The 26,377-nt window shown below is 41.0% G+C and overlaps 1 protein-coding gene across 4 annotated transcripts in view; it reads left to right on the plus strand.

Annotated features, from left to right (window-relative positions):
- The first annotated feature begins 509 nt into the window (after positions 1–509).
- ATP6V1C1 (ATPase H+ transporting V1 subunit C1) overlaps positions 510–26,377 on the plus strand; it is a 36,481-nt gene continuing 10,613 nt past the window's right edge. The window contains exons 1-7 of one of the 4 annotated variants that reach the window (XM_054708482.1): positions 510–711; positions 17,472–17,642; positions 18,375–18,442; positions 20,748–20,833; positions 22,067–22,161; positions 24,554–24,645; positions 25,689–25,787. In XM_054708482.1, the coding sequence (XP_054564457.1) occupies positions 17,511–17,642; positions 18,375–18,442; positions 20,748–20,833; positions 22,067–22,161; positions 24,554–24,645; positions 25,689–25,787 (572 nt within the window). In that variant the 5' untranslated portion in view covers positions 510–711; positions 17,472–17,510. Of the gene's footprint in view, positions 712–17,471; positions 17,643–18,374; positions 18,443–19,274; positions 19,404–20,747; positions 20,834–22,066; positions 22,162–24,553; positions 24,646–25,688; positions 25,788–26,377 lie in introns of those variants that run through there. The other 3 variants (XM_008148484.3, XM_054708483.1, XM_028156006.2) reach the window with 3 other exon arrangements.

Consider the following 26,377-nt stretch of genomic DNA (forward strand, 5'->3'; position numbering starts at 1 on the left):
TCTACCACGCACCATACACGCGCATGAACTAGATGACATTGACTAGGCGACAGGCTCAAGGAGCGAATGGCTCCGGCACAGAATCCTAAAAATAAATAAATGAAAAAAAGAGCTCAATTCCTAGTGCACAGTAAACGCGCGGTGAACCTTTAGGGACTTGACGTCTGGTGGCCTGGAAGGAAAAGGTGAATCAGCCGAAATGAACTCGGAAGGCTGTGACTCCGAACCCGGGGCTGTCTGGACCCACCCCCGAGCGGAGAAGGCTGTGTCGAGGCTGGAGACAGGCACCGGCCCGCAGAAACCTGGAGGAGCGGGTTAGCGTTAGGAACGGTGGCGGGGACCCTCCCAGGGGGCGATCGGGACTCCGCCCGCACCCGGCGGAGCGGGAGACTCCACCCACCGCGGAGCAGCAGGGCCGCCCGCCCGCCCCGCTCCCGGCTCCCCCAGCCCTCCCAGCCCCGCCCCCTCCGGAGGCCCGGCAGGCGCTGCGGCTGCGCAGTAGAGCGCGCGGAGGCGGAGCGGCGCGCGCGCCGCGGTCAGCTGACCGCTCCGGCTGGCACGTGACTCGCTCCTGGGGCGCTGGGGTCCTGGAAGCCGTGAGGCCCGAGCTTAGGTCCGGGAGGGATGGAGCGCTGAGCCCTTAACGTCTGCCAGGCTTGTCCGCCTCCGCACCTGTTCCTGCCGCCACTTCCTCGTTGGACACCTGCCTGGGTCAGTGAGCGATGGCCGCCCGGGGTGGGCGTCCCGGCCAGGCCGGAGCTGGCGTTGCGGTCGCCGGCTGGGATGGATGGGGGCGGGCGCGGGGCCCGGGGCTGTGGCGTGGGAGCTGGCTTGGGTGGGCTGTGACTGGTTTCTCCGCACTGGTTCTTCGTAATCTTGGGCCCAGGTTCTGCCTCTTAAGAAGAGGAAGGAAGGGAAAAGAAAGGACGCTAGGGGGGTAACTCAATGGCAGAGGCAAAAAGGAGAAACACTGCGGGTCTGGGATATTTTTCCTTGGCGGAGGGAGGGGGTGTCACAGTGTATCCACGCCCCCTTGATGGAGGGGGGTGAGTGGCCCAGATGAGGACCCTGGGTGGTGTGTGTGAGGTCACAGCGAGCGAAAGAGCCTTCGCTGGGTGTAGGGGCGTGATGGTGTGTGTGTGTGTGTGTGTGTGTGTGTGTGTGTGTCAGTTTGAAGGGGTTGGGAGCCCCTCCCTTGTATGCAGGGGCCCCTCACCGAGGACTCGGGGTTCTTGTAGGCATGGGAAGAACAAGAATCCAGAGAATGCTAACCATTTATTAGAATGGGGGAAGGGTAGGCAAGAGACTCCCTTACTTATTCATTCAACTAATACATATTCAACTGTATACCAGGCAAGAGACCCTGGAAAGGAACTCGAGGGGAGAGTCACATAAGCCAATTTCAATCACCTTAGATACAGAGGCGTTCGGGGAAGCTCATGCTCTCTTCCGAGGAAAAATGGGGTATGTCCAGGGAAAAACACGTCAGTGAGCGCTCAGCACTTAGTGCTCTGGGAGTGGAGGAGTGGGGTGTGAGCAGGGCAGCCTGAGGAGTTCGCACCCGTGATGGGGAGATAAGTCACAGACATGACACGATGAAGTACTCTGAGATGATATGTAATTAGAAAAAGGAATGCTGAGTGCTTTGGAATTGTGGAGCAGGGACAGATGTATGAATGAACCGGCACTACCACGAAATATCCTGGAGAAAAGATAACTGGAGTTAGGTCTTGGCAAGCCCATGGAATTTGAACAGGTGGAGAGAAATGGGGAGAACTCTCTAGGCAGGGAAAGCCACAGGGTTTGAAGGCCTGAGGATGGGGGGAAAGGTGCTTCTAGCAGCGTCAAAAGTCCGGTTTGGTGGATTTGAATTGCGGAGAAGTGGGAAGTAAAGTTGGGGTCAGGTAATGAAGACTTTTCAATGATTTCTTTACGTATTCATTCAACTGATACATATTCAGCTGTATACCAGGCGCTGTGTTGGTCCTAGGATTTAGAAAACGCACAGGGTCTCTCATAGGGCTTACAGTCAAGCAGAGGGCATGCTTTTAATAAGTAACCATGTAAGTCTGAAATTTGCTTTGAAGGGATAACAGAGAGTGTGATGTGTAAGAGTTTATAAAGGACATAGCCTTTATAGAAGGTTCAAAGAAGGCATTTTGGAGGCTGTGACTTTTGAACTGACGTCCGAAAAGGATGTTAAGGTGTAAGTGGAAACATTCCAGGCTGAGGGAACAGCACATGTTAATGCCCTGAGGCGTGAGGAAGAAGAAAGCTTTTGAGAAGTTGTAGGAGGACTAGCATGGCTGAATCTGGAGGGAGCCGTGGAAGGCAGGCAGGTGGGGGAAGCCTGGGGTCGGGCCCAGCAAGGCTTTTATTCCTAAAAGCAGAGGGAAGCCAGCGAAGATCATAGGCAGTGAAGTGAGTCGACATGGGTTTGAAAAGAAAATTTTGTTGAGAATGTGGAGGAAGCAAAAGTGAATGAAGAGAGATCATCTCAGAAGGACATTGGAATTTCACCAAGAGATGGCAAAGCAGTTGAAACTTTCCCGCAGGAAGTGAAAAGCCTCTTGAAAGACTGGAAGGCAGGACACCTTCTCTCTTCCAAAAGGCAATTAAGGAGAATGCTATATAAACTTTTAGAGGGGCTAGAGATTCGGGGAAGGGAAAGAATGATTCTGTTTGCATCTTTCACTGAGGGTTATAACTACCCCTAAGCAGCCTTGAAGTACACGGGGGAGAGGGGGGGGGTTGGTGCCGGACGTGCTGGATCGTTTTGTGGTCGACTCCTTTGGCTTTCCAAATTGATCCTTTGGTAATGTTATCTTCCAGAATATCTCCTATGGAACAGTAGTTAGTCACGGGGAGGACTCGGTTACCTTTCCTGTTTATTCTCACAGGTCTTTGAGGGAAGTAGATGAAAATGCTATTCATTGTATAAATAGGAACCTATCTTGAACTTTGGAACTAAGAAACAGATGAAGTGATCTGTCCAAGTCTAGCGTAACTTCCACAGTAGCTGGTGTATTGTTCCTGCTGATTACCTACACGGTACTTAACCACAATACCATCTAGAGAGAAGGGTGAGTTTCTTGAACTGCACTGTTAATCTTTGGTTCAGAACTTTGGGTGAACTTTTTCTGGTAGGATAGCTACAAGGGATTGGCAGCTGGTTAAAAACTGTGTTCTGTAAGCTTGAGTAAAGCTATTCAGTTTACAGTTCAGTTGGAGGTGATAACGAACAGCCAGCTGAAAGTGCTCAGGTTGTCAATCAGGGTTATTTTGTCAATAAGCAAGTCTCAGATTGTGCTGAAGACAGCCTCAGGGGTTGTCTCAGAGTTCCTGGATCTTTTTCTCTTTTGGTTTGTCTTGCAGGGACTAGCCTAGATAAAATCTAAAGAAACAGTTCTTGGGGTCTGACTAAAGTAAATGCTGAGAGCTAGGTGGTTAGAGTAATTCTGCTTTTAAAACTGTGCCTGAAATGCTCATTTTTGTTTTTTGGCATATTAGGAGCCTCATATACATTCATTTTTATAACTAAAAAGAAACTTCTGGCTTCAGGAATCTCATTCTTTGATCCCCCCCCCCCCCCCAACTTGTGAAATAATCCATTGGCCAAAGAGCAAAACTGGAATACCAGAGTAAACTTTTTGCAAAAGGCTCTTCTTATAGTCCACCAGCCCCTAAACAGTCAGTCTTTTGAACTTAAGTCTGTTTAGGGGTAACTACGGTTTTATAACTAGGTTATCTCCTAGTTAAATTTTGTTCTTGTCTATATTCTGATCTGTCTGCAATAGTAAATCTCTTTCACCCTTTGGATGTGGATTTTTATACAATTTTAATTATAAACTAATTAATATTAAATTCCCATTTCAATGATGCTTTTAAGACATAGTAGAAACCATTAGCATAATGCCCTTGGAAAGATAGCTCAGGCAATGAATCAGGGCAATCTAAAATTTCCTATTGACTTTGGAACTAGAAATTTTAAACTATATTCTTGATAATGAAGCAAAATGATTTTCTAGTGGCAAATCTACTTCTTATGCTATATCATTGTGCAAATCTGCTGAAAGGAGGCAGGTGGGCAGTGGAGGAGAGGTGCTTTGGTTCCATCAGAGAATATAAAATGGAACATTAGCTGTGTATTTAAAATGAGATGCATGTGTATCCTTTATAATCCTACTAGCGTTCCCGTTGCAGGAAAAATCCTGCAATAGGATTTCCTGCTGCACTCTACCCCGCCTCCGCTCCGCCCTTGTCGCCCGCCCCGCCTTCTCCGCCAGCCCTCCTGCTTTTCCCTTTGCCCCCGGCCCTGACTTCGCTCCTCCCTTCTCCTCCGCCCCCCCACCCCCCCCCCGCTTGCTTGCTTCTTCGAAGCTTTACTCCCTTCTGCAGCTCTTGGCTTCTTTCAATGCTGTCTTGATATGCAAATTAGCCACCATCTTTGCTGGGTAATTTGCATACTCGTCCTGATTGGTTGGTGGGCGTGGCTTAGTTGTAGCGAAGGTGCGGTCAATTTGCATATTTGTCTATTATTAGATTAGATATAATAAAAGCCTAATATGCTAAGTGTCTGGTCGACCAGTTGGCCATTCAACCAATCAAAGCGTAATATGCTAATGATATGCTAAGGCTGCTCAACCACTCGCTATGATGTGCACTGACCACCAGGGGGCAGACGCTACAACCGGTAGGTTAGCTGCTGCTGGGGTCCGGCCGATCAGGACTGAATCAGATGCGCTGGACATGCCCTGGAGCCCTCCCGCAGTCCCTCTCCGGCTGGCCAACCTCCCATGTCCCTCCCCGGTCCCGATCATGCACCGGTGGAGTCCCTCAGCCTGGCCTGCGCCATCTCGCAATCTGGGACCCCTTGGGGGATGTTGGAGAGCCGGTTTTGGCCCAATCCCGCAGGCCAGGCCAAGCATTTTATTATGTCAATAATTTTATTATTGACATAATGAAGTGCTTATTATACAGTAGAGTACATATTCAATAAGTGATTGCCATTACCAGTAAAAAAGGGTAATGGCAGTATAGTACATATTCAATAAGTGATTGCCATTAACAGTAAAAAAGGGAAGTAACATGTGGGAGCCATGAGTGTAGACTCAGGGAACCCCCTGGCATGGAAGGCATTGTTTGCTCCCTGGGTCACTGCTGAGTTGCCAGAGGCAAAGAGGAAGTCTCTGGGAACTCAGAAGGTTCCGATGATGACTTCAGTAATAGGTGTACAGTGCCCTCCTTTGCCATGCCTACCAATTTATCCGGCCTTCCCAGAAATTATAATTCGTGCACCAGGCCTCTAGTTTGAAAATAAAATGCCAGATAGCCCTGAACAGTGGTTAGAGACCAGTCTGCTAAACAAAGGATCTCGGGTTTGATTCAGGTCAAGGACATGTGACTGGGTTGCAGGTTCAGTCCCGGGCCCCAGTTGGGATGGCTGTGGGAGGCAATCAATCAACCAATCAATGTGCCTCTCTCACATTGATGTGTCTCTCTCTCTCTCTCTCTCTCTCTCTCTCTCTCTCTCTCTCTCTCTCCCTGTTTCCTTCTCCCTCTCCCCCTCCCCTTTCTCCCTTCCCCCTTCCTTTCACTCTCTAAAAATCAATGGAAAAAATATCCTCTGGTGAGGATTAACAACAGCAAAAATGCCAGGTAAAAGCAAAAATGGTGATATGTAAAATGAGACTGATGTACCTTTAAGGTATTTTAAGGAAACTATCAATGAATATGAAGTTACTTGTAAATTAAGCTCAGTAACAGGTGGATTAACTTTACCATGAAAGATTTTTATTTTTATGAATCAGCCTATAGTTTAGTGTTTTTCTGTGGGTGCTATTGGCATTTGGACAGGCCCTTATTTAGCCCTTATCCACTCAATGCTGATAGTGACCCTCACATTGGGAAAACCTAAAACGATCCCATATATTTACTTCTAAACTCCTGGAGGAGAGAGGTACCATTTGGTTGCAAAACCCTATATGTGGTGCCATCATTTATTTGTTGGACAGATACCTGAGTGCTTGTTAGTGACAAGAAGTCTCCTAGATGTTGAGGATATAGAAGTTAAGAGTAGTATTTTAATAAACTAGCATGTAAAATGTATGTAGTTGCTAGCAGTGTGACCTTGGGCAAGTAATTTCATTTACTGTTCTCCTTTGCAAATGGGGATGGTGATAACATCTGTGGAAGAATTAAGCACAAAATTGCTTGACATAATGAAGTGCTTATTATACAGTAGAGTACATATTCAATAAGTGATTGCCATTACCAGTAAAAAAGGGAAGTAACATGTGGGAGCCATGAGTGTAGACTCAGGGAACCCCCTGGCATGGAAGGCATTGTTTGCTCCCTGGGTCACTGCTGAGTTGCCCGAGGCAGAGAGGAAGTCTCTGGGAACTCAGAAGGTTCCGATGATGACTTCAGTAATAGGTGTACAGTGCCCTCCTTTGCCATGCCTACCAATTTATCCGGCCTTCCCAGAAATTACAAGGAATTTTCTGCCATTTAAAATTGCCTGTATTCTGTCCTCCATAAATTAAATAAAATTGTGCATTTCTTGAGTAAAAAAAAGAGTTTAACCAGATTTTGTTTTGCCCTGTACACCATTTCATATATCATATTGCTTTCACTTTTTTAAAGTTTGTAAGCGTCCACAGACAGCATGCAAGAAGGCGGTTGATATATTTAAAATTTCTAAGCCCCAGAGCACAAAAATCATTTCTGTATTACAGGCCTAACAGCAGTGTGTGATTCTTAGTAATGGTGATAGGACTTTTAGCCATCTTATTAAATAATATTTCCTGTAACATTCACTAATCACTATATAACCACAGAAATGGCTGTTTTAGTACAGTGGTTCTGAAACCAGACCGACCATCTGAATTACCTGAAAATAGATTAAAAAAAAAAAGAGTTTTAAATCTCAACCAGTATAGATTCATGGTATAAAGGAACAGAAAAAGATCCTGGATGTCATAATCCAATCCTCTCGTACAAATGAAATTTATGCGGACAGTGATACAAAGAACTGAGATTAGATTCTGAGTCTTCATAGTCTCAGTGCAGTTCTCTGGCCTTTACAGTGTGTTCCCTGAAGTTCGCTGTGGGTTTTCTCTGGCTGTAGTTCCCGGTGAGAAAGGGAGGCTGTTACCAGCTTTGATCTCATGCTTCAGACATAGATAGCTACTGCTCACCAGCTTTGCCCTTCTCTTTGGTGTGATCACCGGAGTTCTTTGTTGCCATGCCATTTAATGAGTGGTCTCTAAACTTTTCAGTGTTTTCAAATGTGAGGTTAGAATACTTTTTAAAAAGTATTTTGTTTTTGTTTTTTTGTGTGTGTGTTTACATGTAATTTATTTAAAAATTAAGAAATAGAAATATACAGAAAGATTGTAAACATTTATAATCCACTTCCAGGAGGTAATATTTAACAGTCTTTAAAAAGTAATTTAATATTTATACCTATACCTATCCTTGTTTCCTTAAAGTTGGAAAAATTGGGCTAAAATGTGTGCACATAATTTGGCTCTCGATAAATATTGACAAACTACCTTTCAGAAATTGTCCTCCCTTTTTTTAAAAAAAATATTTTTATTGATTTCAAAGAGGAAGAGAGAAGGAGAGATAGAAACATTGATGATGAGAGAGAATCATTGATCTGCTGCCTCCTGCACACTCCCTACCACCTACTGGGGATCCAGCACAACCCGAGCATGTGCCCTTGACCGGAATCAAACTAGGACCCTTCAGCCCACCGGCCGATGCTCTATCCACTGAGCCAAACCAGCTAGGGCTGTCTGTCCTCCCTTTTTAATCACAACATTTTTTGGGGGGGTCTCATGTGACAAAATTTTAGATTAAGAATATATTAATGATGGCAGATTATATCTTTATTAACACTTTTAAATGAATTTATATTTTATCAATCATAATACCATGCCATACATTTGCACATTAATGACACATATGTGCATGTGCGGGACATTTGTTCAGGCTGCATCTGTTCTTCTTATATTTAATGAAAAACATTTTTCCTCCTTATTACCAAAGCAGTACATGTTCATTGGTGTGCTTCGTTCTTCACAAACACAGTATTGCTATAGTCTTTCAGCCTAGACTTGTTACATTTTTCATGTCCTGTTGTTGTTACTCCTGTTTTTTGTTAAATGTTAAAACATGGGGCTGAGAGAGGCTGGGAGGTTGTGGCCGAATCCTTACATAGAAACAAACAGAGCAAAACCCAAAACTCAAGAACAATTCATACAACAAAACTAGATAAGACTTTAATGTTTGACTATGATGAAATAACTGGTAACATATTTTCTTTCCATGAACAACTAGAAAACAACAAATATGTGAAAAACCCACTTCCAGATGTTGGGTAACAGGTAGTATAGGAACTGAGAGGAAACAGATGAAGCGAGCTCTGTAATCCCTCCATCTTTCTGCTTGGAGTCACTCTCTTGACCCTGGTTTAGGACGGGGAAACCAAGCAAAGCATGTTGTCATGCTGAGTTGAGGAGACTGGAGTTGGGGGAGGCTTGTCTGGCTGGAATTTGCAGGTCAGATTGGCAGAGAGGAGGGAGGTAGACAGAAACCTGTATAGGTATCTCTGCACAAGGCCCAGCAAAAACCCCTAGAGCGCTGTAAGCTGAATAATTTCCAGGGCTCCTGGGGCTGAGCGGCATTGGGATACTTTCTTGAATACCTGGGGCATTCAGTAGGATCCCCAGAAGCTCAGCTCTTGGTAGTAGAGCTAGAGTAGTCCTAGAGTGCCACCTTAGACACATTGAACAAAGTTTAAAACAAGTTTTGAATGGGTCATGCTGATTCTCAAGTGACTTGTCTACTTGTCAGAACAAAATACAACATTCTTTAAAAAGAAAGACAACAAGCCCTGGCCAGTGTGGCTCAGTGGTAGGAGCATCATCCATACACTGAAAGGTTGTGGGTTCAATTCCCGGTCAAACTTACCTGGGTTGTGGGTTTGACCTCATCAATGTTTCTCTCTCCCTCTCCCTCTCCCTGCCTTTCCCCCCTTGCCTTCTTTCTTAAAAAAAAAAAAAAAAAAAGACAAAATCCAGTGATCAACACTAATAACATTATAAATTAGTGATTTAACAGAAAACATGAACATAGTGAGGAAAGAAATGGAAAGTTTAAAAATATGGAACTTACAAGTGGCCCGGTGCATGAAATTCGTGCACATTAAAAGGGAATTAGAGGAAATATTTTAATACTGCTATTTGCCCTTTCTCTATAATAGAAGTGTCAGAGGTGAAAGAAAATTAGTAAAACGTATATGAAAATCTCCCTCCTGTCAGAGTCTGGGGTGCGCCCCGGGACCCAGAGTCAAGTCCCTGCCCACCCGTGTGCACCTCAAAATCGTGTGAGACCCAGACCTGGCCGGCCCCACCCCCGTCAAGCCCCGCAGGGTTGGGGGCACAGCCTCAGGTCCCCCGGCCCGGTGCCAGGGTCGGGGGCATGGCCTCAGGTCCCTCGGCCCAGCGCCTGGTGTGGGGCACAGCCTCAGGTCCCCCAGCCCTGGCGTGATGATCATTTGCATATTAGCTCTTTATTATATAGGATGGCCAGTGTGCGTCATGGCAGCTCCTGCGTTGAGCGTCTGATCCCTGGTGGTCAGTGTGCATCATAGCTACTGGTGAGACGGATGGACACTTAGCCTTTTATATATATTGATAAAGCTGAAAAATACATCTACTAAAGTGGGAAAAATTCACTTCATGAGGTGAATAGCAGATTATTCTAAAGAAAAGGTCAGCAAACGAAAAGATACAGCAAGAATGTCCAAACCGAAGCACAGAGAACAAAACAGCTAAAACATGAATAGAAGCTCATTGACCTATGGGACAATAGCAGGTAGTTTAACATGTAATTTCTATCTCAATAGAAGTGAAAGGGAAGCAGAAAAAATTTTGAAGAAAATAATGGATGAAATATTTCCAAATTTGATGAAAACTATAAACACAGACTCAAGAAGCTCAATGAAGTCCAAGCAAGATAAATCCTTGTGACCTTGGGGTAGGCACATTTTTCTTATGCTCAAAAAGTATATTCAGGGTTGGGCAAAGTAGGTTTACAGTTGTTCATATGGAGAACAATACAATAATACATAATAATACAATAATAAACTGTTTCAGGTACTCACAACTGTAAACTTCCTTTTGCCCCACTCTGTATTATAAAATAAAATATTGATATATTAGACATCAGAATTGAAAACTTCACAGAACTCAGTGTTGGTGAGCATATGGAACAACTAGAACTTGTATAGCTTGCTAATGGAATATAAAATGTTATAACTATTTTGGAAAACAGTTTGGCAGCTTCTTATAAAGTTAAATATATGCTAATCAGTCAACTCAGAAATTCCATTTTAAGATGTTTATCCGAAAGAAATGAAAAAATATTTTTACAAAAAACTTTGTAGAGGAATGTTCATAGCACCCTTGTTGTTAATGGCCCCAAACCAGTAACAATCCGAATTTCCATCAACAGATGAATAGATAAGCAAACTAGTACATTTATGTAATGGAATACTAAGCAATAAACAGAATGAACTGCTGATACACTCAGCATGGACAAAAGTCAGACATGCTGAGCAAAAGAAGCCAGGGACAAAAGAGTACATAACATACGCTTCTACGAATTTGCAATGAAATTCTAGATCAGGCAGACAGAAGTCACCTATAGTGTGACACAAAGCGGATTAGCATCTGCCCAGGGCTGGCATGGGGTAGGGACTGATTGGGACTGGGTATGAGGGAAGGCTTTGGGATAACAGAAATGTTCTTAAATTTGGTTTTAGTGCTGGTTATACAGATGTATGTGTTTGTCAATAACTCATGTAACTACTCTTATAATGAGTATATTTTATTGTATATAAATTATATTTCAGTAAAGTTGATTTTTGACACTTTTAAGTGAAGATACAATTATAAGCCAGGTACTTTATATTATCTCATTTAACCCTTACAATTATTTATTCATTCAAGAATATTCAACATAAACTATTTGAGGTTCTACATACCAGCTTTCTGTGCCAGGTACTGCAGATACAGTTGTGAACAAAATCTATCCGTGTTTCCACTTACCCTAATGGGCAGTTTATTTGAAAGAGAGACATTAATAAATGGTGTCCTTCGGGAAGGTGCTATGAGAGCATATAATATATTTATCTTTAGCATAATGTTCTTGTGACATATGACATGAATACATATTATGTGGTCTGTGCCTTGGTTTCTTCATTTGCAACTACTACCCATCTGATAGGGTTGTTTTAAAAATACTAAGTGACTTACTACATGTAAAGTGTTTTGACTGGTGCTAGTAGACAGGAAGTGCCCAGTAAGTATTGGCTGCTTTCTTGATGACATTTGACAGTTCTAGTTGTCGCCTAGACTGACTCAGGAAACACTGGAGTATGACCAGGTTTGGGGGCGAGATTATGAGTTTGATGGGAAATGTTGGGTTTTAGGTGCTTTTGAGACACCCCAGTGAAGGCATCCTGTAAGCAGTTGTGGAGACTTGCTAGGTACAGCTCTAGAAGCAGTGGAGGGGCCTGGGCTGGAGATACAAATTTGGGAGGATGTTCAGCATCTAGACTGAAATTGCCTTGAGTGTAGAGAGAAAAACTGTGTACGCACACATCCATACATACATATAACAGAGGGACTTAGACCTAGATCTGAGTCTTGAGGAACTCCCAACATTCAATTGGTATACCTTTTTAATAATTTCCTCTTTAGTTTAAATATGATTGGCCTGCATTTGTTCCTGTCTTCCAAAATACAAGCTGAAACAAAAGGAAATAATTAGGAATAAAAACAGAAGTCCAGGTGCTTGGTGAGATGATAACCAGTGGACACCAACAGTTTTCACTCTGTTTACATGCAGCTGAGAGAAGGGAAATGTATTTAGCAACAAGGATTTCATTTTCTGACCAAAAAAAGCTTATACATTCATCTGCAATGAAAACTTGTGTTTGGAACTGAGCTTAAATTGTTCTTAAATTTCAAGAAGAGTTTTTCTATGTGACTTGCATAGATGACAGGATAAAAGACAGAGAAAACAGGGATTTTGCAAAAGACTTATTGATGCTGTCCTCAGGGGCAGGTCTTACATTTGTCCTTAGGTATTTAAGTAGCTTGTCTTTCCCACCAGGCTCTTTTTATAGTTTGCTTTGACTAGGAGATAGAAGGACTAAAGCCAGGGCTTTGCCTCCTCGTCTCCAAACAGGCTCTAGAGAAAGCTTCAGTTAAAAAATGGAACTAGAGAACATTCTGTAATTTTCCTAAACATTTTTGGATTCCAGTTTCGTTTAGAATCATCGTGATAATCATTTTATTTGATCCTGATGAAAGCTCAGTTGAAGTAGGATAGAGCAGGTATTTATAGATGAGAAAATGGGATCCTTTTTCTAATTTCTTTTTTAAAAATTTTAAATATTTTTATTGATTTCATAGAGGAAGGGAGAGGGAGAGAGGAATATCAATTGAGAATAAATGAACCAGGAGGTTCTAATTTCTTAAAGTCCTCTGGAAACCTGTTGGATGAAAAAGATTTTCTAGAACTCTTAATGGTATGATAGTGACATCTCTAGTAGTAGCTCATATTATTACAGTCTTTTAAGAAGCTGCAATTTACATAATTTAACAGTATCATCAGGAAGAACTTAACAATTGACTTTATCACTTGCCATTTTTGGGGAGAAAGGGGGTATAAAAATATGTGATCAACTATACTTTGTTTAACAGAATCACTTGTATAAATAATTACAATAAAACCTCAATTTTCCAAAACTACTATCACTTAGAAGATCTGGATTATTAAATTTAAAGATGTATTGAATTCAACTGAGAATTAAAAAGGTCAAGGTAGTCCTATAATTGGTGTTGGGGCTAAAAAAGCTAGATTGGTTAAGTGCAAGAATATTAGATCCAGGAGACCAGAGATAAGGTGATAACCAAGGCCAAAGAGGACAAAGGAAAGTGAAAAGGTAGCAAGTATCGGAGCAGCTGATGTGAGGTGGCCTGGGTGTTGCAGCAGAGAAAAAGGAGATGACAGGAAAGCAGGTGATAGACCCATACCATTTCACTAGGAATTTACATTTTAAGTTAAATTAAAAAAAAATTTTTAGAGGAAGGGAATAGAGAGAAAAAAAGAAACATTGATCAGCATGCCCCCTACTGGAGATCGATCCCACAACCCAGGCATGTGCCCTGACCAGAAATCGAACTGGCAACCTTTTGGTGCATGGGATGATGCCCAACCCACTGACCAACACTGGCCAGGGTTCGAAAATACTTCCTAAAAAAAATCCTGAAACATCAGAAAGGTTTGTGTTCAATATATTACACTTGGTTATAAGAGTGTATAAACATTTTAGATAGCATATCTGCTAGGGTTAAAACCGAAAAGTTGCCCGGCCGACGTGGCTCAGTGGTTGAGCGTCGACCTGTGAACCAGGAGGTCACGGTTTGATTCCTGGTCAGGGCAATGCCCAGGTTGCAGGCTCGATCCTCAGTGGGGGACGTGTAGGAGGCAGCTGATCAGTGATTCTCTCTCATCATTGATGTTTCTCTCTGTCCCTCCCCCCCCCCCTTCCTCTCTGAAATCGATAAAAAAAAAATACTAAAAACAAACAAACAAAAACCAGAAAAGTTAAAATCAAAGAAAAGTTGTGCTTGGAGGATTAATTTGGTAACTAGATTATTCTCTGGCTATTCCATTTGAAATTTCACGAAACTTGTATTTTTTATAAATTTGCTAAGTATTGTTCTATTTAATTTATCATAAATTCTTAAAACATTTTAAATATTTAATTTTGAAATATTTCAAGTATACAGGAAAAGTTGAAATATTTTAGATTAATAGACATCCATGTACCCACTACCCAGTTTTAACAGGTATTACATTTTGTCGTATTTACTCCAAATATTTTTAAAAGAAATAATGTCTTATATAAACAACTAAAGAAGCCCCTTTTATGCATGCTTTTGTGCTTTCTGTAAGCATATAGTTATGAACAATGTATACCATTGTGTGGGAATTTATGTTGGTAATTGCTTTAGAGAACAGTTTGGCAATACCCAATAGAATTGACATTGGTCTTTGTCAATTATCTCATGATACATAACAAACCACCCCAAAATTTAGTGCCTGACACAGTGATTTCTTATTTCTCCTGGTTCTGTGGGTTGTCCCTGTGGTTCTTCGTCTTGTTTCATCTGTGCTCATTGATGGGCCTGCATTCAGCTGGGACACTGGCTGGGCTGAAAGCTTCAGGATGGCCTCCCGTGTTGGCCAGTTTGTGCTGGTTGTCAGCCACAGTGTTGTTCCTCTGCCATGTGGCCTCTTGTCTCACAGTGGGCCAGACTGGCCTCCTTCCATGGCGGTCTGAGGGCAGCCACCCAGTAAACATAAGTTGAAGTTTCAAGGTCTCTCGTGGCCTGGGCCCTGAACTTTATACAATAGTGTGGCTTCCATGTGTTTTGTTGGTCAAAGCAAGCCTTCATTTTTGAGAAAATTCTACCACATTATCATACTCTTCAATTCAGCTGTTTTACTCCTCTCTGTCCTGGAGAAACTCACAGAAACAGAGACATGCAGTACAAAGTTGTGCACTGCAGACTTGTTTATCACAGCCAAAAAGTAAAACAATAGAACTATCTTTCAGAGGAAAATGGATAATAAATTTTAGTTTGCTTATAAAATACCATATAGCATTTAAAATTAATGAACTACATCTATATGAATCACCATGAATAATTCTAAAAATAGGGTAAGTGAAAAAGTCAGGTTGGAAAAGAATATGGGTTGACTTATTATATCCTATATAATAAAAGGGTAACATGCAAATAAACTGAACAGTGGAACGACCGGTTGCTATGACATGCACTGACCACCAGGGGGGCAGACGCTCAACGCAGGAGCTGTCCCCTGGTGGTCAGTGCGTTCCCACATGGGGAGCACCGCTCAGCCAGAAGCCAGCTCAAGGCTGGCAAGTACAGTGGAGGTGGAGGGACATCCCAGCAGGGCTCCCAGACTGCGAGAGGGCACAGGCCGGGCTGAGGGACCCCCTGCTCCCCCCCCCCCCGGCCACACACACACACACACACACACACACACACACACACACACCCATGCATGAATCTCGTGCACTGGGCCTCTAGTGTTTACATAATAGCTTTGAAGTTTAACATTTGAAGTTTCTCATGTAGGCTAGTGAGGATTTTGGTTTTGCTTTTGTTTTAAATCGCAGCTTATCTCTGGATGGCCTCCTTAGAACTGGTGCTTTGAGTGGCTCCCATCCTTGGGCAGCCAGTGAAGTTGTACCGTTTTCTGGCCAGACCAAGTGCTTTGTCTGGTCTAGCCATCACTCACAGGTCTGAGTTTAGTTTGTTGGCCATTCGATTGTAGCCCTTTATGCAGCTTTATCAGTATTGCTGGAAAAGACATCTTAGAGTACAATTCTTGACTGTCTAAACTTATACCAGTTTACCTTCTCTGAGTTTCTTACCTGTAAGTGGGTAGGGTGATATGTATTTCATAGAGGTGTTGGGATGACTGGGATAATAATGCATAAAAACTTTAGACCAGTACTTAGTATAATGCAGATGCTCTACAAACTGAAGTTAAAAAAAAACAAAACACCCAAACATAGAGAATGGCATCTATGTTAAGTTAAGTTCACTTTCAATTGTATAATGACTAGGTAGGGTTACTTTAATTGCAGTGGGCTTCTGAAATTATGAAAGTTCATTATGATGAACTATAATTTACATTTTAAAGGTAATTTAAATTTATCAAGTTCTTTATAAAGTTCACTATCTGAGTTTGTTATCAAGACAACTTTGTAAGATAGTTATCTTCTATCTGAGATAGCCTCCAAGTTTCAGGACACGTTAAACCAGCAGTGGTAGTAGAAAGCTAATAGTGGTTCTAATGAAGGCATATTAAAGTAGAAATAATGATACTATTATATTTTAATTTTTATGAGTTCCTTTTGGTTTGTGTGCTTTATTACTTAGATTCTGAAAAAATTTGGCTCTGTACTTTTCATGTTTGTGTGTGTGTGTATGAGAGAGAGGGGGAGAGGGAGCTAGGGAAAGGGGGAGGAAGAAAGACTGTAGAAGAGGGTTGGTTGTGTCTTAATGGGACTGGAACTGCTGAAAAAGGAGATCCACCGCCTCTTTCTCACTCAGATCCAATAGTGTTGTATCCTCCACCCCTACCCTAAGGTCATATTTTTAAATGCAGGGCTGATTGTCAAGATTTTCTTTTTTCTTTTGCAAATGTATAAATGTTTTATGGCAGCTAAGTATATGCCAGGGATTTGAGGAGAATTCCTTAGGTTGAATATGGATTAAAATGAACCCCAATTTGGCTAACCATGTAGGATTTGCTAAGCCAGGTGTGACAAATATATTTGGTGGCTACTGTTGAAATGCATTGATTCAATTTATGTATATTAAACTAATTTTTTTGAATCCTCATCTGAGGATATGTTTTTATTGTTTTGCGAGAGAGGGAAAAGGAGAGGGAGAGAGAGAAACATCAACGTGAGAAACATGGATGAGTTGCCTCCCGTACGTCCGCCAACTGGGGATGGAACTTGCAATCTGGGTATGTGCCCCGACTGGGAATCCAACCCACCACCTTTCAGTGCACAGGACAACGCTCCAACCAAATGAGCCACACTGGCTAGGGTGGCATGTTTTTTTATTTTATTTCATGCTTTAAAAGTTTAAGAGAAACTTAAAAATATTTGACTCTCTGACTTTTGTGGAATGTAACTATTGGTGATTGGTATTTTGGGTAGTCTATCTTCTTAAATAATTCCCCTTTTAGGATGTTTTGTAATTTTTAAAAAAAGTAGATACTTAATGTATTAGGTCTTTATTATCTCTTTTATATTATCACTAGAGGCCTGATGCACGAAGATTCATGCAAGAATGGGCCTTCCTTCCCCTGGCTGCCAGCACCGCCTTTGCTCTGGCTGGAGCCGCCTTTGCACTCTGCCCTGGAGTCACCTTTCTGCCTTCCCACGCTGCCCAGAGGCCCTGAGTGGCTGGGGTGGTGCAGAACGCCTGCGTCTTCACCATGGTGACGATGCAAGCGTCCTGCACCGGCCACTCGGCGCCTGTGTATGCAAATTAACCCGCCATCTTTGTTGGGTTAATTTGCATACTCCTGATTGTCTGGTGGGCGTCGTGAAGGTACGGTCAATTAGCATGTTTCTCTTTTATTAGTGTAGATAAATAACATCACCTTTTACCATTTATATGGATTTACTTCCAAGTAAGTAATTTTGACTTTGGGATCATATGTCAGTGGTAGATTAGTTTTGAAATAGGTTATATGTATCACTTATCCTGTGACTCTGAAATACTTTAGAAGCAAACAATACTAAATTTTTTTTTTTGTTTTACTTTGTATTTCAGAGTCTCTGTTGATTTTGGAAGAAGTACCTGGTAACAAACATGACTGAGTTCTGGCTTATTTCGGCTCCTGGGGAGAAAACATGTCAACAAACATGGGAAAAATTGCATGCAGCAACTACAAAGAACAATAATCTTGCTGTTAGTTCAAAGTTCAACATTCCTGACTTAAAGGTAAAACTGCACTCTGCAGCACAGTGTATGAGTTCATCATGAAAGGGAGGGCAGTGTGTCTCTGCTTCCCTTTTGGTAGCAATGAGATATCCAGGTTCCTTCTCTAGCCATGGCATAATTTAAAACCTGTTCTTGTTCTTTCCAATCTTCAGATTTTAGATAATAAGTAAATTGAGATTTTAGAAGTGAGCTACCTAAACAAAATAACGTTTTTTTCTAAACTTTTATGCTTTTCTAAACTGTAATTTAAATTGTAATGAGAAATTTTATGAAAAGATTTGATATATATTTTGGGAGTTATGAATTCCTTCAAAACACTGGACATTTCTTCCAAAACATGCTCATTTACACACACACAGTTTTGCATATAAATTCAGTTACAGACCCTCTAATGCAGTCACGGACCTGTGCTTAAGAGCTGCTATTGTAAACCATGGCTTCAGTCGATCCACCGTCACTGGGCAGGACAAGCAGAGGCACAGGCCTGCCTTTGCAGAATTGTCATGTCTTAAACAGTGGTTATACCCCTGCATTAGAGGATTATCTTGTACATGTAATAGTTTTGAAATGTCTGGCAAACATTTTTTAACCACACTTGCACATTATGAAAGAAAAAAAGGAGAACTTAAGTTTGTGGGCCCTTCAAATTAAGATGTTGTACCATCTTGTAAAAAAAAAAAAAAGAGAAAGAGAGAGAAACCTAAGTAATAAAATGCTGTATTGCCCCTCTAGGTTGGCACACTGGATGTCTTGGTTGGTTTGTCGGATGAACTGGCTAAACTGGATGCATTTGTAGAAGGGTAATGTACTTATATGCACCACACGTGGATACTGTGCTTATTGGAATGGTTTTAGAAATGTTGACTCTTTTTTCAACTTTTAAAAATTTGCAATCGACTTTATGATGATACTAGAGACCTGGTGCACGGATTTGTGCTCTGGTGGGGTCCCTCAGCCTGACCTGCGCCCTCTCGCAATCCAGTACCCTTCGTGGGATGTCAGACTGCTGGTTTCGGCCCGATCCCTGCAGGCCAGGCTGAGGGACCCCACCAGTGCACCCTCTAGTATGCATGTAAGATTTTTGGTTAATCTCTTCCCACTCTTCCCTCTTCCCCCTTCCCTCTGAGATTCATCAGTCTGTTCCATGTTTCCATGCCTGTGCATTGAGCATCTGCCCCCTGGTGGTCAGTGCATGTCATAGCGAATGGTCGAATGGCCGCTTAGACTTTTTATATATATAATTTCCATACAATAACATACACCTGTTCGAAGTGTGATGTTATCATTTTTATTGCGATATACTTTACATATCATGCAATTCACCTATTTAAAATGTACAATGCATTGATTCTTAGTATATTCACAGAGTTGTGCAGCCATCACCATAATCAACCTTACTATATTTTTATCAACCATGAACATATGCACATTTTTGAATGTTCATAGCAATGGTTCTGTTTAAAAGAAACTTGTTAATTTATAGGGGAATAATAGTTTGTCTCCTCTGAAGGAATTCAGTGATGGGCAACCTTTTGAGCTTGGTGTGTCAAACTTCGCCAAAAAACTGAGCATAACTCAGGTAGTGTGTCACTTTGAGGAAAAAGCATTATTTCGCAAATGTTTCATCCTCAGGAGCAGCAAATGTTTCATCCTCGGCATGCGGCCGCGTGTCATCAGAAATGGCTACGCGTGTCAGTGCTGACACGCGTGTCATAGGTTCGCCATCACTGGAATAGGTGAATTTTGGAGACACAGCCAAGTGTATGTACAAATTTCAGGTTAAACATGTTGAAGATTTCTGGCATATTTTTTTCTGAAATTTTTCCACTTCCTTAGGTTGAGGTCATTCAAATTTAGCCCTTCTGTCAATTTTTCTGGCCCTCATTATTGGTTCTTGTGCAGGACTTTCTGAATTTGTCTTCCAGTTTACCCTCCCTGCCATTGAGCACACAGTCATCAGATTGTCCGAGCCCTGTTCTGACCGTGTTATCCCTCTCTCTGAAGTCTGACATCAGCGGCTATCTGTCTGCAGTCTGGCCCAGCCTACCTTCCCAGCATAACATCCCCTTGTCCTCAGCATGACATTCCAGGCAGTCTGGACTGCTCATCATTCTCTGATTGCCTGTTGCTTTTCTACCTCTCCTGGTCTTGACTCATGTGATGCCCTGTGGCAAGAGTATACTTTCTTCCTGTCTGATCACCCTTTCAAAACCATTCCTTTCCTTCGTTACCCAGTTCAGGAGCCATGTGCTTCTTGATTACAGTAGCTGGGAGTGATCCCTTTTTCCTTTATGCTTCTCTGTCTATAGCTTGGTAATCTTAGCTGGCACTTACCACAGATTGCTTTGCATTTAGTCATTTGTGTATTTTGGTAGCTCTCCAGTTCAACTTTAAGCAGTGTGAAGTTAGTGATTTTGTCTTGTATACTTTTGAATTTCCTCCAGGGCCTATCGGCACAACTGGATAAGGGAAAGAACACCAGACTGCAGAGTCAAGACACCACATTTCTAGTCACAAATCCGCCGCTAACTGGTTTTGTGATTAAGTCAACTTATTCTCTTTGTAATTCGATGTCTTTACTTATAAAATGAAGAAATTGACAGGGTGATATCTAGGTGCCTCAGAAGTTTTGGCACTAAGGTTTCTTGTATACGATTGCTTCTTGCAAATGTTGCTGAATCATTACTGTTGCTTGTATTCTGTTTCATCCTAAGTGAAAGCATATAATTGGTGAATGCTCACTAGCTCTCTGCCTCCTCCTTTATTCTTGGTCCTTGCAAATCCATTGCCCAATTTTTCAGTTTATAATATATGGCTATTTACAGACTGTTTCTCACTACTTTTTCAGATTAATAAATATGTTTCATGTAGTCTCTTTGAAACTCTATGGTTATTCAGTTGAGTTTTGCATAAAACAAAATTTTGGTCCGTTTTATCCTTAAAACATTATTTAAAGAAGTTAGGACCCACTTGTTTTATAGTATATAGATATGTGTAATGGGAACATATATAGTCAGTTTTATGTCTTTTTGTAATGTGTTCATTGTATGGCATGGAATTTGGGTCTTTCTCCTGAAAATTATTGATTTTCTTTTTTCTCCCAAGGGTGGTTAAGAAAGTGGCCCAATATATGGCTGACGTATTGGAGGATAGTAAAGATAAAGTTCAGGAGAACCTGCTGGCAAATGGAGGTAAGCTCATGTCTCGTGATTTGATGTTGACTTGTACTGAGTGAATGACTAAGCTACAAAACAAAACAGAGTTCGATGTGTGAAGTATTGGCTTTATAAAGGTGGCCTTGACATCATTGTTGTCATTTGTACTGCATTTGTTGTTTGTTATGAAATACCACTTTAGCGTTTGCTTTATTTTAAATTAGGCTGATCTTTAGTTTTATGTCATTACAATACAAAATAACTCTTTCCTTTCCTTCTATCCTGTATTGCCTACTATAAGGTCACTAATGTGACTTGGTTAAATTAACATTTGTTAAGTAGAGCCCCAGGGTGTCATGGGATGGTGAGCCACTGTTCAACAAAAGACCTCAAGGGAAAGTGAAATAGAGAAGTTCATTACTCACAGGTCCTGGAGGAGGTAGGGCCCATGGAGAGGTCAAGGCAGGGTACAGGCCAGAGCATCAGGACACATGCCTTTAATAGGGTCTGTGGGTAGAGTGCTTTGGGATTCCCGGGCTAAGTCCTCATTGGTCAATTGAGACCCAAAAGAGTAGGGTTTTGGTAACTTGGAGAGGGCCTTATCTAAAGGGTTCACAAGGGGAAGGCCCGGGGCAGTGGGGGATCAGGGAGAGTTTAATCAGGAACTTACACTTAGTTGTGACTCTGGAGGCTGTGATTTAGGGCTGTTACTGAGGGAGAGGGTAGTGTAATTTCTAGGCCCCTGCAGGCCACTTGGCCACACAAAAGGGATGCTGAGGCAGCATTGTGGAGCAGTGTGGTTAAGACTCTCAGAAGGAGCAGTATTTTGCCCGGCCAGTGTGACTCAATGGTTGATTGTTGACCTATGCACCAATAGGTTGCAGGTTCTTGAGTTCAATTCCTAGTCAGGGCACAAGCCCAGGTTGTGGGCCCGATCCCCAGTGGAGTGTGTGCAGGAGGCAGCTGATCAGTGATTCTAATCATTGATGTTTCTGTCTCTCTCCTTTCCTCTCAGAAATCAATAAAGATATATTTTTAAGAAAAATTTTTGAGTAAGTGTAAGAGATTCAATCAGATTGCAAGGTAAAATTTTGATTAATTGATGTTAATATAGTTCCACATTTATTTAATCAGAACATTTCAGAAATGATGACTTATCTTTACTGATTTTCCAAATGCCAATTTCAAATATCTGAATGTTTACTGTGTAGCAGACTACAAAAAATTCTATTGCTTCTCCTCAGTAATTAATTTATTTCCTTATTTCAGTTGACTTGGTTACTTATATAACAAGATTTCAGTGGGACATGGCTAAATATCCAATCAAGCAGTCTCTGAAAAATATTTCTGAAATAATTGCCAAGGTAAGATAAAAAATGGCACAGTAGGACACATCGATTTATAGTCGCTTCATTTATTTTATAAGCATTTAGCTATGGAAGTACTCTTTAGTTTTTTTTGTTTTTGTTTTTTTTTATTAAGATATTATATGTGTACATATCTTACCATTGCCCCCCCCACACACACCCCTCTTTAGGTTTTGACAAGGCAACTTAATTACAGGTGATTGATACAAACAGGGGCTACCCTAACTACAACTTTACTAAAAAAAAAAAAAAAAAGATGTTAATAAGAATAGCACTTTCATGTGTAGAGTATCCAAGCTGTGTAGTTTACTTATTTACATAGTTAATTTAAATATTGCATCAACAATGATAAAATAAGAAAAGAATCTTTAAATTCTGTAATTATTCCTTAGACACATTTTAAGGGTAACTGAGGTGTTGCAGAACAGGAAAGTGGAGTCTATTAAGGATTTATGAGGCATGTAGATGGCAATGGTCACTTAAGTATGTTTATGTGCAGTACTGATTTAGACGTTAAACTTTATGTGTTCTCTGACGCCTTCTGACAGTCATTATTGCTTCTCTACCCAGAAGGACGCCATGCTCACATACCACATGAATCTATGTACAGTTTCAGAGAGTTCACAGATCCTGAAGCCCATCCATGAACTCGCTGAGCTAAAAGCTCCTTTTATATCGCAAAGTCCTGGCGCTTGAGAAAAAAATGTAAAAGTCTTACCTGAAATTATAACGAGGCAAATAGACAAAGAGCTATTTGTCAACATTTTTATGACCTGGCTAGAGTGAAAAGTATGGTTTAAACTACTTGGACAGACTTTTCTTACCCCTCAATGACTTTATTTGTATAGTGTGCTCTATAGTTAAATGTAACTGAATAGATTATCAAGGATTTTAACTAAAGTCATAAAATTCAATGAACATGAGTAGTTTGATAATATAAAATGGTGTTCTTACTATGAGCCTTATTTTTTTTTATCCTTATCAAGGATTTAGTGTTCTTCTTCCTGATACTATCCTACCTAATAAAAGGGTAATATGTAAATTACCATCACTCCGCTACGCCCACGATTGGGCCAGCGGGAGGCGCAGGGGGCAGGACTCAGGGTGGCCGGAGTAGCCGATTGGGCCGGCGGGACGCTGAGCTTGCGTCGCCAGCGGCGGTGCGAGCTCAGCGTCTGCGCCATGGCTGTGCTGCGGCACAGAAGGGGCCTCTGGGGCAGCAAGCTCACGTCCCACCGCGAGCCATCAAAAGCGGGGGAGCTGGGTGCCTGTCTGCTCTGGCACCAGGCCTTTCAGAAACCTCCGGCTCGGTGGAGGCTTCTGAAAGGCCTGGTGCCGGAGCAGACAGGCACCTAGCTCCCCCGCGATTGAAAGCGAAAGCATGTAGGGGACCCTACACGTGCATGATTCAATCATGCACTGGGCCTCTAGTATTATATAGATGAGGAAACAGGCTCAGAGAAAGTGAAGGGACTTACCCAGTACACAAAGCTAATAATGCTAGAGCTGAGTTGAAACTAGTCTTTCAAATACTGTCAGGATTGCTGAGTGGTTGAAGGCCTCAGACTCAAGGTGCTCAAATGTGAAATCTACTGCTTTGCGTTTTCTCCCTAAAGTATTAGTAGCTTTAGTCATCTTTTTGAAAAATCAGCTTTTATAAAATTTGTAAGTAAATTTAACTACAATTCAGATTATATTGAGAAAACATTTTGTGTAATGATAGTAATAATAGAGTTGTGAACAATAAAACTTCAATTTAGTTCCTTTGGGAATTAATCCTTCAGCTGTATAAATTGAGGCCTTTTAATTAGTAATCTCTAAACCTGGTGGCCTAGATTCCATTTAGGTTTAAGAAGTAATACAGTAAATAATTAAAATACATGTGGACTAAAACACTAACTTTAGTAGAAAAGATTCATATGGAAATTACCATGGTTATTAAAAATAAATAGGTTATTTTATAAAATGACCTTATGAAGATGTGCTTTTAAAATAGAATATTTTTACATCAGGAACTAATTGTGTGTTTTTTAAAGTTAGTGTTTAAGTACAGCTACCGGTACTTTAATTGTATTAGTAGAGGTGGATTTAGGAAAATCTTGCCTATTTTATTTATTTTTTATTGATTTTATTTTTATTTTTTAATTAAATCTTTATTGTTGAAAGTATTATATGTGTCCCCTTTTTTCTCCCATTGACCCCTTATAAGCCACCCCTGCCCCCCACCCCCTATCCTAGGCCTCCACCACCCTGTTGTCTGTGTCCATGGGTTATGCATACATGCATACAAGTTCTTTGGTTCACTTCTCACCCACCCACCCACCCTCTCTCTGAGATTCGACAGTCTATTCCATGCTTCTTTGTCTCTGGGTCTATTTTATTTTTAAAGGGAGTGACTCAGATCGACAATGACCTGAAATCTCGAGCATCTGCATATAATAACCTGAAAGGGAATCTTCAGAATTTGGAACGAAAGAATGCGTAAGCATATCAAGTATTTGTGAATATTAAGAATTAGAGAAGCACTCTAGCATACACTGAATGAGATATTGTTGGGGTTTAGTAAAGTTCCAGCTGTTTCTATAATCATAGTGGTATTTTTTCACTTCATGGAGAAAAGTGTATCAATTGAGTCTAGTCAAAACAGATGTGAGGCTGATTTATTATACTTGTTTCATAAATAACACCTGTGAGTGCTGCTCAAGCGATCAGCCCTGGTGTATGCATTTAGTAGAGAAATGTCTAAAATTAATTGTTTTAAATCAAATCATAGTTTAATTGCACAATCTGCTTAAAAGAATTCTATAGAGGAATTCTTTTATAATCCAATATTCATTCCTTATTTGTTTTCCAAGTTTAGGTGTTTTACACATTAGGTTTTCTTAAAATCGAATACACTTCTTTTGGTTGATCTCCTTGTAGCATGACTACTACAAGTGTAGCTTTAAGCACTTAACTGTTGAAGTTAAGCATTTATATCCCAGAGGAAAAGTTGGTTGATACATATACTGTCAGTGGTGCAAACAGGCAAGACATTTTCATTGTGAAAGGATCAGTACTGGGACACTAAATGAAGACCGATTGGGAGAGTTGATTGCTGGGTTAACTAACCAAAATTGCCTGGTATCAAAGGATACCCAGGGAGAGGGAGGAAAACCCAGGTGTGCCTAGATGATATAATTTCATAATTATCATGAAATAGACTTTAGTGGATATCTAATGAATAACACTTTCCCAGTCAAGATATTATAAATGTAATCAACAAAAGACCCAAGTTTCAATAATGAAGGCAAACACGAAGGTAGACACTAGAGACAGATTTTGATAAATGTTGCCATTTCCTTCATTGCAGGGGTGAGGAATAGCTAAATTTTGATGACTTATAAAGTAAAAATGTTAACTAGACTAATGCCTCTCTTGAGATGTCTTTGTAGTGTATGTGAATATAATTAGCTTGCTGTTTCTTTACTTGTGTTATGGGAGCGCGTAATTATCAGCCTAATGATTTTTTTCTTCTTTCTCAGAGGAAGTTTGCTAACTAGAAGTCTCTCAGAAATTGTGAAGAAGGATGACTTTGTTCTTGATTCAGAGTATCTCATCACGTTACTAGTTGTAGTTCCCAAGTATGTTTTTTTATTAAAAAGGTTTTTTTACCTGTTAAAATACAAGAAAAATGTTTGTATCTGACATTTTAATTTGAAGTTTTCCATAAAATCCAAGTGTAAAGGAACTCTTACCTGTCATTCATTCTGTCAACTAGCATACCCATGTGGCACAGACAGTAGAATTTAAATTTAGTTCATAACTTGAGACTTCAATTATAAATTGAGATTCCATATCTAATTTAGCAGCTTAATAGAGTTGGCTCATTAAAAGTTAAGTAATGTTAAATTATTTGATTTAGAAAATAGATTTCAATTTTTCAAAATACAAAGCTCTTTATATGTGTTTTTTTGAAAATGTTTTATGATTGGCTAGGATGAATTAGACCACGTAAGAAGCAAAGGAAGGCCCTGGCCCATGCTTTGTTGGTTGGAGCGTCATTCCATGCTCTGGGAGGTCGTGGGTGTGATCTCTGGTCAGAGCACATACCTAGGTTGGGGGTTCAGTCCCCAGTTGGGGCACCTTTGGGAGGCAGTGTATTGATGTGCTTCTCTCACATCAGTGTTTCTTCCTTACTCCCTCCTTTCTTCCCTCTCTAAAATAAATAAAT

The sequence above is a fragment of the Eptesicus fuscus genome, chromosome 19 (genome assembly GCF_027574615.1).
Source record: "Eptesicus fuscus isolate TK198812 chromosome 19, DD_ASM_mEF_20220401, whole genome shotgun sequence".
Lineage (NCBI taxonomy): Eukaryota > Metazoa > Chordata > Mammalia > Chiroptera > Vespertilionidae > Eptesicus > Eptesicus fuscus.